Source organism: Schistocerca nitens, chromosome 6 (assembly GCF_023898315.1).
Source record: "Schistocerca nitens isolate TAMUIC-IGC-003100 chromosome 6, iqSchNite1.1, whole genome shotgun sequence".
In the NCBI taxonomy this organism is placed as follows: Eukaryota; Metazoa; Arthropoda; class Insecta; order Orthoptera; family Acrididae; genus Schistocerca; species Schistocerca nitens.
This window is the reverse complement of record NC_064619.1, coordinates 138,142,421-138,155,935: the sequence shown is the minus strand read 5'-3', so window position 1 is coordinate 138,155,935 and position 13,515 is coordinate 138,142,421. Positions and strand designations below refer to the sequence as shown.

Genomic DNA, 13,515 nt, shown 5'->3' with positions numbered 1-13,515 from the left:
TCTTTTAAAAATAAAAGTCTTCGAAGAAAAGTCTTTCATTCTACAGTTTAGTTATGTACTAAAGTTCTTGCGCGGCCGATGTGGCCGAGCGGTTCTAGGCGCTACAGTCTGGAGCCGCGTGACCGCTACGGTCGCAGGTTCGAATCCTGCCTCGCGCATGGATGAGTGTGATGTCCTTGGGTTAGTTAGGTTTAAGTAGTTCTATGTTCCAGGGGACTGATGACCTCAGAAGTTAAGTCCCACATTTCTCAGAGCCATTTGAACCATTCAAAAATCAAATGGCTCTGAGCACTGTGGGACTTAACTTCTGAGGTCATCAGTCCCCTAGAACTTAGAACTACTTAAACCTAACTAACCTAAGGACATCACACACATCCATGCCCCTGGCAGGATTGGAACCTGCGATCGTAGTGGTCGCGCGCTTCCAGATTGAAGCGCCTAGATCCGATCGGCCACCACGGCCGGCTTTGAACCATTTTTGAGGGTGAGGGGGGGGGGGGGTGAGCGAGAAGGGCGTGGGTACTAGGTAGTGTGTAATTGTACTCAGGCGTAAGAAAGTTTGGGAACACTGGTCTCGTGTGTATCGGCGTTACGTTACAGAGGTCTTCTTTTGGCGTGCAGACTGAAGGTCTGGTACCACTGCTGCATGCGGCCCTGACGAGAGGTATTGAAGGCGCGCTACTCACTTGTAGCCGTAGTGCAGGTTGTCGCCGCAGCCGCCCCACAGCCAGGAGGCGTGCAGGTCGCGGGGTCTGCCCCTGCGGGAGCAGCCGCAAGCCGCCAGCTGGCCGTCGTGGCAGGCGCGCGCCACCGCGTGCAGCAGGGACGCCGCCGACAGCGCGTGCGCGAACGCCATCTCGCGGCTCGCTGCAACACACAACGCGGGCGTTGTCGCCGCTCACTCGCGAAAACAAATTCAAAAATGCGGTGCTTCGCACAGAAATAAATTACGTCTCTGATCTAGCTACATCAGACACGCAGCGCAATAACTGATTTATGGGTAGCAGGGTAGCACTCATCTTGCAAGACTTTTTGCACGAGGCCGACGGGAAAGACAGGTCGTCCCCGCACGTCGCAGCACGTGACACTGCAGGCCTTAAGCCGTCAGAACACGGACCGTGCTGTCGAACGTTAACGTTGAGCGTGCCAAGTTCAACGTGCTGCTGAACGCTCAGGAACGATGCGACTTTTGCATACGGTACGTGGGCCCAAACGTTGTATACACGATCGCAACGCACTCCAGCGGCAGTTGACGGATGTTTCTAGTTCGTAAATCACACTGTTTACTCAACGGGCGCGCGTAAAATTCCCACGTTAGGTCTATTAAAACGCACATTTCCTCCATCGTCCACGAAAAGGAAAGGACCATGTCCAATCAATAAGAACACAGGCTTTAAAAGTTCCATTACAAACAGTGCGGTACAAATTTGAAATACTTCTCCGCATAAGATAAACATTATTTCGTCATCCCCACATTTTAGTAAAACCTCAAGGTCAGTCTTACTTGATCACTGTTCCTACCCAGTAGCAGAATCTTTGCAACATGTGAATTACGAAGCGTAAATGAAAAAGGAGCAAAATATCTTTATACAAGTAGCGCAAGCTGTCCTGCCTAATTAAGCCAATCGAACAAAGTCACCCCTCAAGAAAAGGTGAACTTATATTTGCATAACATCAAATATAATTGTATATACTTATATTAAAATAATAATAAAGTATCAGAATCTAATAAAAACGCGAATGTTAGGGAAAAAAATTAGAAATGTTACGACGCGAACCACCGCCCCATCAAAAACTCATTACTGGACAGAGACGCTACTCACTACACTTTTTTTTTTAAAAAAATCTCATTTTGTTCGTTGCATCTGTTCGAGGCGGACGTCGCCAGACAGTAATTTCAGTTCGTCGTTGTTCCATTAACTCAGTTTTTTTATTACAGAGGGCAGATACACGCTTTTTTTTTAATCTCATTTTTTTCGTTTTTGTTCGTTGTATCTGCACGGGCGGACGTCGCAAGACACCCGTTTCAGATCGTCGTTGTTCCATTAACTCAGTTTTTTTTATTACAGAGGGCAGATACACGCTTTTTTTTAATCTCATTTTTTTCGTTTTTGTTCGTTGTATCTGCTCGGGGCGGACGTCGCAAGACAGCAGTTTCAGTTCGTCGTTGTTCCATTAACTCAGTTTTTTTTATTACAGAGGACAGATACACGCTTTTTTTTAATCTCATTTTTTTCGTTTTTGTTCGTTGTATCTTCTCGGGGCAGACGTCGCAAGACACCCGTTTCAGTTCGTCGTTGTTCCATTAACTCAGTTTTTTTTATTACAGAGGGCAGATACACGCTTTTTTTTTAATCTCATTTTTTTCGTTTTTGTTCGTTGTATCTTCTCGGGGCCGACGTCGAAAGACACCCGTTTCAGTTCGTCGTTCTTCCATTAACTCAGTTTTTTTATTACAGAGGGCAGCTAACCCTCTAACCGAACGCGCTGAGTTACTGTGCCAGCTACACTAAACCAACAACACGCTCCCTGAAGTTAATCATATTATCTTACCTCTTGCTAAAAACGTTAACCGTAGACAATTATGTTACTAATTGAAATTTAACAATAACAAATTGTACCCAGAACAATGTGTTTTTATTTGATCTTCAGTGAGTTGCTGCCTTCAAATAGCCTACTCTCATAATACGCAAGTACAATAATTCTTTGGCTTCGAATATGATGTTTCTCGTTATTTTATTGGATCGAATCACACAACTAACAACGAGTTTTCCAGTGATTCTCAATTTTCTGCTGCTCAGAAACGGCATATGTACATATAGGCTTGAAATGAATGCCAATATGGCGCCTCACAATTCTGTACTGAAGGGAGACGGCGTGCGTGTGACGTAGGTGGCGTTGTGCCATCTCATTGGTCAACACTCAGCCGAACGCTCAGAATATCTGACATGCCAGATATTGCTTTGCACGTTCTGAAAGACTCCCGAGCATGCTATTCCACGCTATGCCGTCAGGAACTCGGCACACTCAACGCTCAACGTTCGGATGCACGGTCCGTGTGCCGACGGCTTTACGAGTGCCTGACTGTGCACTTAGATGCGTGCAATCTCTCCTTCAAGACCTTCAGTGGGTACCTTCTCAATTACATAATGATTTCCCGTGGGTTTTGCACGGTGCCAAGGGTTCACGTAGTGTGCCGGTCAAGCCGACTCGGGGCCAGCGAGATATACGGGCCCTGGAACGCTTACTGACGTCACACTAGTCGGCTTGTCCGCCACACTTCGTGGACGCTCGGCTTCGTGCAGGGCACATGGGAAGTATTCGACTGAAAACTTACCAACTAAAGGTCTTCATTTAGCTGTGTGCTATAGAGAGCGTGCTCTTTAACACGCGGTCAACAATTATTAAATTCGTTTGAAACAGTTACTCCTCTACGGAGGCAGCTGAGACCTGCAGTGTCATGTTCTGTGACGTACGTGGCATGGGCTGTCTTTCTCGTGTGCCTCGAGCCAACTAGTGTGACGTCATAAGTTCGTTGTGTGGGGGTCCCGCTTTCTGCAAACGTGACGTAATTTTGATGTCACAGGCAATATCGAAGTCCGCAGGAACTGCTACCAACTATGTGTCAAGAAAGAATGTGAATTTTTCATTCGCAGCAATTTAAGCTGCCCTCTCAAGTTCGTACCTAACCACACACTCGGAAATACCACATATTTCGAAATAAAGATCCAAATATTTGTGAAAAGGAAAAAAAAAAATATGAATTTCACTGCTGTCCGCTTCAGTAGCAGCAATTAAATCTGTCGTCTTAGGTTCCTGCCTAACCACGTACCTGCTAATCGCCACGTATTTGGAAGAAAAAAGCGAAATATTTATGCAAGCGATATTTATGCAAGCGAAGAATGTGAATGTTATGGCTCGGCGTTTCTTTCGCAGCCAGTTAACACACTCAGAATTTACCATATATTCGGAAATAACGAGCCAAATATTTTTCACAAGGAACAATGTGAATTTTATTGCTGCTTATCTCAGTCGCAATAATTTACTCTGTCCTCTTAGGTTCCTCGCTAATCACACACTCGGAAATTGCGAAATATTTTTTTCTCTAATAAGCTGGGAACGTAATATTCGCCCAAACAAAGTTGACATTCGGCGTGGTGGCCTGTGTGACTGGCTGTAAATGGGAAATAGCAGAACATTGTACTTGTATTAAATTCAAAAGGTAGTTCTAGAATATGTTAACAACGCTCCGATGACAAAATATTAACACGTTGAAGGATGCGAACCTACACCCTTCGGTTCCGTAAAGCACATGATTATCCCTTAATTTAGAAGTTAATCAGGCGAGTTTCGTCTCCTTTGGTGGTTTTTATATCATCTCTTGAAGGCTTATATCCTTGATGGGTTATAAACGCATTTAATGACAATGGTGACGTGTTTGTCATAAATTTTCAGTGTGTCTTTACTTTGAAACGACATACTCCAAGCTACAATATAAAACATCTGAACAAGCCAGAAGGAATTTGAGGCCTGCCGCATCGATTGACGATACTGCGTGCGACGTCAAAATGACGTCACTTTTGCAGATAGTCTTGCGACATCAGCGTTACCCTTTATTTATATCTTTGCCATACTTTCAGTCTCTGACTCTGACCTGCCAGAAGAAAACGAAACAAATTTCGTTAGGTATTCAGGTACTGGTGTAGCAAGACTTAAGTTTCCGTCACACTTGCATATTATTTTTGACACAGATCAGTTCCGAAAGCTTGCGTTCATTTTCAAACTATTGCCCTGATCTCTAATGTTTGAAGACTTGTTCATACACCAGACTCCTGAACATTCCAGCGAAATTATGTTACAGTCTAACATTAAAGACGCAGGCAATAGTTTGCAATTCAACGCAAACGTTCGAAGTTAGACACCATTAAAATTAGGTGCAACTACTTTGGAAACTTAAATAAATAGACAGAAACAGTAGTCGTTTCTGTCACCGCAATATTGGAAATGCACATATAACCGAATAGTCGTTACGACTGACTTAGTCGTCATTTTGCATGCCGAGGGAATTAAACTGTACTCGTACTGTTGAGCATTACAGTAGGCACCCATTTTATTGCTTGATTATTCGTGACATTACTACAAATACAGATTTATGTTTCAGTGAAAAACTTTTCATTGATACACGTCAGCCGGCCGGAGTGGCCGTGCGGTTCTAGGCGCTGCAGTCTGGAACCGCGTGACCGCTACGGTCGCAGGTTCGAATCCTGCCTCGGGCATGGATGTGTGTGATGTCCTTAGGTTAGTTAGGTTTAAGTAGTTATAAGTTCTAGGGGACTGATGACCACAGATGTTAAGTCCCATAGTGCTCAGAGCCATTTTTGAACTACCATACAATGCTGTGCTCCAAACGTACGAGGGTTGAATGAAAAATAATGCCTCCACCTTCTTTAATTGGATTTGGATGGGAAAATTTTAATAAACCAAACGCAGAAACAATTCTTATAATTTGATCTTCGCTTGCCAATATTCACTTTTCCACATAATCTCCAGCCAATTTGATACATGTCTGCCAACGACGAACAAGTTTTCTGAATCAAAACAAGACATGGTTGTCTCACTGGGAGGTCCGCGATCGTTCATTAAGTAAAATATGGCGTTTCAGTCTTCGATCGCTATTCTTTATTCTCAATAACCGGTTTCGGGCTAGCTGCCCATCTTCAGATCATATGTTGTAGTTACAGAGTAACTTGTCCGTACAGAACACACAGTTCACTTATGACAGTGAACTGTGTGTTCTGTACGGACAAGTTACTCTGTAACTACAACATATGATCTGAAGATGGGCAGCTAGCCCGAAACCGGTTATTGAGAATAAAGAATAGCGATCGAAGACTGAAACGCCATATTTTACTAAGTTTTCTGAAGCCGTCACGGAGTCTTAGTGTCGATATTCCATAGATGGATGTTTCGTCTCCGGGTCGTAATGGTGGACCCACGTTTCGTCTCCTGTCACAATTGAATGGAGAAAGGTGTCACCTTCATTCTCGTAACGCGAGAGGAGTTCCTGGCAAATTTGAAGTCTGTGCGCTTTCATTTTAGGAGTCAACATCCGGGGTATCCATCGTGCACAGATCTTCCGATAGCCAAGCAAAGCAATGATGTGACCCACACGTTCTCGTGAAATGCCGATTCCGCTTGCAATTTCTCTCTGAGTGATACGACGATCGTCCTGAATCAATCTGTCAACATTTTGCTTGTGAAACTCGGCGGTTGCTGTCACAGGACGTCCAACTCATTGTTTGTTACACAGGTCAGCTCTTTGTTCGTCCCGCCTGAACATCTTTAAACTTACTCGCCCAATGACGCAAAGTACTCACATCGACACGATCACCATAAACTGCTTTCATTCTCTGACGAATCTCATTTGGGGTGACACCTTCTGCTGTCAAGAATTCAATGACTGCACGCTGCTTAAATCGCATTGAACGACCGTCTGCGCAGGGTTCCATACTTTACACCATAACAACACAACCGTTCACTGCTAAGGCTTCCCGCCAACTGGAGCTGTAGAGAAGAGGCTACGGAACAAGCCAGTACCTGCCGCATACCAATGCTGCCAACTGTTGAAGAGTTTCGAGGGTGGAGGTATTACTTTTCAGTCAACCCTCGTACATTCTCAGAAATTTCTTCCTCACATTAGGACCTACGTGTTTGACACTAACAGACTTCTCTTGGTCAGGAATGTCCTTCTCGCCAGCGCTAGCCTGCTTTTTGTGTCCACCTTGATCCGTCCCTCCTGCCTAGGTAGCGGAATTCCTTAACATAGTCTACTTCGTGATTCCCAGTTCTGATCTTAACTTTCTCGCTGTTCTCATTTCTGCTACTTCTCATTATTTTCTTCTTCGATTTATTCTCAAACGATATTCTGAACTGTCCAACAGATCCTGTAGTTATTCTTGACTTTCACTGAGGATAGCAATGTCGTCAGTGAATCTTATCACTAATATCCTTCCATCCTCAATTTTAATTCCACTCCTGAACCTTTCTTTTATTTTCGCCCTGCTTCTTCGATGTACAGATTGAACAGTAAGACCGAATGACTTGGCCCTTCTCTTGCACTCGTTCTAATCAGGACTATTCGTTCTTCTTCTTCTACTCTTATTGTTCCCTCTTGGTACTTATACATATTGTATATTGCCCGACTTGCTCTATAGCTTCTTTCCCTATAGCTTACCCATATTTTTCTCAGAATTCCAAATATTTTGCGCCACTTTACATTATTGAATGCTTTTTCCAGGTCGACAAATACTATGAAAATGTCTTCCATTGTCAGTGGCATATTCAGAACTGCTTCTCTCGCGCCTCTGACTTTCCTGAAGTCAAACTGGTCGTCATCTAACAAATCTTCAATTTTCTTGTCAATTCCCAATGTATATTATTCTTGTCAGCAATTTGGATGCAACAGCCAATTGCGCGATAAATCTCGCACTTGTCAGCTCTTGTCATTCTTATACATTCTACACGCCAACGTTAACAGTGTTTCGTTGCCACTTCCTCAACCATTTTGAAAATTCCGATGGAATGTTATCTACCCTTTCTTCCTTGTTTGCTCCTTTTCTGATACTAATACTGGATGCCCTAACTCTTCCCTGCCGATTCTTGTTTCTTCTTCCATCCCATCAGACAAATTCTCCCCCTGATCGAGGCCTTCAATGAACTCATTTCATCTATTCGCTCTCTCATCTGCATTTAACATTGGAACTCCCGTTGCACTCTTAACATTACCACCCTTTATTTTAATTTCACCGAAGGCTATTGACTTTTGTCTATACTGAGTCAGTCCTTCCGTCAATCATTCCTTGTTTGATTTCTTCACATTTCTCTTGTAGCTATCTCGCCTTAGCTTCTTAGCACTACCCATTTATTTCATTCTTAACAGACTTGTACTTCTGTCTTCCTGAATTTCCCTGAACGTTTTTGTACTTCCTCACTTCTGTTACCCATGGTTTCTTCGCAGTTACCTTCCTACGTGTTTCTTACCAACTTCTGTGACTGCACTTTTTTAGAGATATCCATTCCTCTTCAGATGAACTGCATACTGAGCTGTTCACTATCGCAGTATCTATAGCCTCAGAGAACTCAAGTGAATCTCTTCATTCCTTAGTATTTACGTATCCCACTTCTTTGCGCATTGATTCTTCGTAACTAGTGTCTTCAACTTTAGCATACTCTTCACCATTACTAAATTCTGAGCCGAGCCTTTATCTGATCATGGGTACACCTTACAGTCCTGTATCCAATTTCAGCACGATGTAATCTAACTGAAATCTTGCCGCCGGCCGCGGTGGTCTCGCGGTTCTAGGCGCGCAGTCCGGAACCGTGCGACTGCTACGGTCGCAGGTTCGAATCCTGCCTCGGCCATGGATGTGTGTGATGTCCTTAGGTTAGTTAGGTTTAAGTAGTTCTAAGTTCTAGGGGACTGATGACCACAGCAGTTGAGTCCCATAGTGCTCAGAGCCATTTTTGAAGTCTTGCCGTGCCTCCCGTCCTTTTCCACGTATACCCCCTCCTGTCGTGATTCTTGAACAGAGTATTCGTTATTACTATCTGAAATTTATTGCAGAACTTAATCGATCTTTCTCCTCTCTCATTCCTAATATCAAGCCCATACTCTCCTGTAAACTTTCTTTCTACTGTTTCTCCTACAACCGCATTCAAATCCCCCAATGACCACTAGATTTTCGTTTCCCTTTACGTATTGAATTACCCGTCCAGTATCCTCATATATTTGCTCTCTATATCCATCTTCTGCGTGCGACACCAGCAGTACGCCTGAACTATTGTTGTCGGTGTTGGTTTGCTGCCGAGTCTGATAACAACCCTAGCATTTAACTATTCACAGTAACACGCTTTCTGCCATAACTTCCTAAGCGAGTGTTAGTGAAATATTATCTGGACCATGTGCACCCAGACGCTAAGTTCGTGGTGCTGGCGGAAAGAAACACACAGAGTATTTAGCTATCCTTGCTTTCACACCCATTCACAGTAAATAAACACCGAATCTAAGTGTGAAGAATGTCGTTGTACTAGATTATCACACTTGGCCAATTTGCAGGCTATACACACACACACACACACACACACACACACACACACACACACACACACACACAATATTTAGTTTCGTTTGGTTTCACACTCATTCACAGTAACTACACACTGAAAGTAAGTATAAAGAATGTGAATATACGAGATACTACACTTTGCCGATCGCTATCTCATATTTGAGAGGCATTAAAAAAAAAATTGTGGCAAAGTGTCATATCTGGAATATTCATATTCTTTGTTCTTACGTTCAATGTTTACTTACCGTCAATGACTGTGAAGCCAAGTGCAGTTAAATAGTCAGCAAGTGTGCGTGTAAGCTGCAAAATGTGCAACAACAGACTGAACTTAGTTTGGGGAAGAAATTTCTGAGAGTGAACGTTTGGGGCACAGCATTGTATAGTAGTGAATCGCGAACTGTGGGAACACCGGAAGGAGAGAACTGAAGCGTCTGAGATGTGTTGCTACAGTAGGATACTAAAACTAGCTCGGTGAATACTTGGACCACATACAGAGAGAGCTTTTGCAGTATAGTACAAGAGGTAAATGAAAGAAATACGCAATGAGAGGAATAGAAATGATACTTTTATTCAAAGACATCACTTACAATGAAGTGACCGCGATTCATGATGTTCTCCTGGACATTACGAAATACGGAATTCTTAACAAGGTGTGTGACCACCGTGGGCAGCAGTGCATGCCCTGCAAGCCGCTCCCTCGCCTTCCACGGGGTTAGTAAGCAGTTCTTGTGGCAGGCCGTTCCGTTCTTCCATCAACCGCGGCTGACGACTCCTCGATGGCCGCTGGTGTACGAGGACGTGCTGCAATGCGCCTACCCACCGCAACCCACACCTGCTCTCTCGGATTCAAGTCGGGGGAACGGGTAGGCCAGTCCATTCATAAAAAATGCTCCAGTTCCAAGAGCTCGTCCTCCTGCGCAGTTGTGTTCAGTCGCGCACTGTCATCCATAAAAACGGAGTCAGGACCGAATGCACCCCCCGAAAGAAGCACATGTGGAAGAAGAATAGGGCAACAATAATGTTGACCGGTGACTGTGGTGTGTTCCGAGGCGAGTGTACCGTGTTCAAATATTTAGAGGTTTTATACCCATGCAACCTGACGCCCTCCGCCCCCACCCCTCTTCCCCCAACCACCACCAATACGACCAAGTTCGACAATTTTCCTGGAAACATTACGTGTTCCAAACTCTCGACATATGAGGGTAGGTCTACAATAGTCGAAAACGACGCAGTGGTACAAGGAAAGAATGTCTCGAACTAATATACGACAATGTGCAACAAAAACCTGTTTGCAATTCTCAGCGAATTATACAAAGATACTCCCCCATATAAAGCACAGTATCCAAAAGGATCTGTTTCTAAACCCACTCCCCCATTTTGTAGCTCTCTCTCTCTCTAGCTGTATGGCGGCAGTTTGCTCAAATCCCGTTTTGTGTATTAAAAAAATAATAAAAAATGCGTAAGAACAGGTGAGAGTGAAACATAAAATTTTTAAATGGAAAACAGTGTACAGAATCGCGATAGATGGAGGAAACCCACCAGAGATGCACAACTGGTCATAAAATGTAAGTACAGTAACACACAAAACCACTACTCACGAAACAGTATTTCAAAAATAAGCAAATTTCTTTACGACTGCTTTTGCAGATGATATGCTTTCAGAACGATGGAAAGGGGATCGAGCAAGCCATTTTCACAAGTAATGCAATTTCAGGTGAGCTAGGGAGCAAATTAAAAAATAAGCCTAAAATAGAAAAACAAAAATGAACATTCTATGATGTTTTACAGAAATAAATCGAGACCCACAGATGATGACACATTGCTGTCGAAACATATGTGGGTGAATAGAAAAATAAATAGAAATGTTTTGAATAAGGCACAGTTTAAAAAAATTAATTCGCAAAGACGGAAGAAACGTCAACAGGAGCTTCCCACCCGAGCAAGGCAATAAAGAGTGAATCAGCGATTAATGCGAATAAGAAGGGACTCCATATGTCAATTGAATAGCAGATAAAATGGTTAATAGTGATAAGAGGTGCCCTCCACCAAGCATTGTACAGTAATTTGCGGCTCATGTACAGTGATGAACCAACAAATTATGACCTCTCGCGCCGTGGAATTAAGTATAGTGTTGCAGCCCCGTGACGCGGTGAAGAATGTGAGGCAGAGACAAATGTGGAATCATTTTAGCGATGACACGGGCCGAAAATGAGGAAATCCACTGGTTTAAGCTACCTTGCGACTTTGATAAAGGGCTAATTGCCATGGCTCGGCGCCTGTGAACAATCTCGGAACAGCGAAGTTGGTCGGTTGTTCGCTTGCATATGTCGCGAGCATCTGTGGGAAGTGGTTGAAGTCCCGTAAAACTTCGAGTGTTGGACGTCCCTTCTCATCACAGAATGTGGATGTCGGAGGCTCGTCTGATCTCTAAAACAGTATAGGCGGCAATCTGTGGCAGAGCTGACGGCAAATTCTGGCGCGGGCAAAAGTGTTTCAGAGAAGACCATTCAGCGCACGTTGTTGAAGATGGCGCTCAGCAACGGCCAAACCCTACGTGTTTCCATGTTGACCCAACAAAATCATTAGCTACAATTGTAGTGGGCACTGCATCTTTGAGACTCTATCTTGGATAATTGGAAACTTGCTGACGTGTTGCCTAGTCGGATGAATCGCGTTTCCAGACACGCCGTCATCCAGACGAATAGATGTTCGAAACACCTCGCTCCACGGACCGTTGGGGCAGATTATGCTGTGGGGGACATTATCCTACTATCGAACATGTGACAGTAATCGCAGGCGCCAGCTATGGACTACGTGGACATTATTGTGAATCACACTGATTCCTTCTCCCTTGATGTCTTCCCGATGGCGACTGGACCTTCCAGAAGGACGACTGTCAGTGTCACAAGGCCGGAATCGTAGTACAGTGGTTTGAAGAGCACGGTAGTGAGCTGCCGTCGATGCCTTGGTCTCTATATTCGCTTGAGTTGAGCCTGATGGAACACATCTGGGACGCTACCGCGTGTCAACCCCGAGCCCATAAATTACTGGGCTGTAATTTATGGTAATTTCGAGAGCTTTGCGTAAACCTTTGGTGACACACACAGAAACCTATTAAAAATTTGAGACACACACAGAAACCTATTAAGGATTTGTCGAATCCACGTCACGTAAAATCGATGCTCTACTGAAGTCCACAGATGTACCAGCACGCTATTAAATAGGTGGTCATAATATATTGGCTCATCATAGCCTTGTGTGGACGTAGGGAGACAACGACTCCATGCTCCACCCGCCGGGCAAAACTTACACATCCTCAAAAATCTCCGTTATTACAAGGAAAACTGGCTACATTTCGACATACATCCTGTGTGTTATATTACACTTTCCGCCGAATTCCCTTTTCCCTTTTTTCTGTTCCTTCTGGATCACCAGGAACATATTTGGAATTTTGAGCCATTCACTCGGAAAATACGCTCAGAAATTGTTTTTATGTAGTATTCGAGTTAACGCAGAATCTTTTCAGTCCTAAACGTTAATTTGTGTGTACAAGTACGAAAAGTAATGAAAGTTTCAGACATCAGTGTACAGTCTAAATCTACCGTCTGCTCCTCCCTTCCAATACACGCGATTCTCGACACACCCGATCTACCACCTTTGTGGCATTCTCCTACTTTTTTGAGCCCGAGACATTTTCTATCTGAGTCAGGAGTATCTCGATCCTGTACTTGGAATCCATTGTTCGACTTCTATTTTATAATTTCAATCCGTTTTGAAACCTGTTTATGTGTTGAAGTCATTCTAGAAAGCTCAGAAAGTTCTGTACGTAGATGTAACTATATCACTCTCTCTCATTCCATTAATGAGTTACAACAAATTCTTTTGTCAGGTGCAGGGTACATAGAGTTACCCACTTGATTAGCCTTGATGACAAAATCGTGCAACATGCGTGTTCCAAAAAATATACGAAAGCAGCAGAGTTACACGTGGGGAAAAATTTTAGTCGAAAGAATAAGCCTAAATCCTGCTACTTTCCTGTTGTGGTCTTCAGCTCAAAGCTGTTTGATGGAGCTCTCCACGCTGCTCCACCCTGTGGAAGCCACATATGTTTGAGCCTGCTTACTGTATTCATGTCTTGGCCTCCCTCTGCATTTTCATCGTCCCCCGCCCCCCCCCCCCCCCAAACACACCCACAAAAACTTCCTTTCATTACCAAATTGACGATCCCTACATGTTCCAAGGTGTGTTCTCTCAATCTGTCATTTCTTTTAGTCAAGTTAAGCCACAACTTTCTTTTTTTCACAATTCGATGAAGAAACCTCCTCATTAGTTACTCGTTCACATTAGTTACTTGCTCTACCCATGTAATCTTCAGCATTCTTCCGCAGCC

General features: G+C 43.8%; 1 protein-coding gene across 1 annotated transcript in view; it reads right to left on the bottom strand.

Moving 5' to 3' along the window:
• LOC126263260 (protein Wnt-5b-like) overlaps positions 1 to 13,515 on the bottom strand; it is a 329,472-nt gene that overhangs the window by 234,724 nt on the left and 81,233 nt on the right. Inside the window, exon 3 of the mRNA XM_049960346.1 lies at positions 687 to 867. Within this exon, the coding sequence (XP_049816303.1) occupies positions 687 to 867 (181 nt within the window). The remainder of the gene's footprint in view (positions 1 to 686; positions 868 to 13,515) is intronic.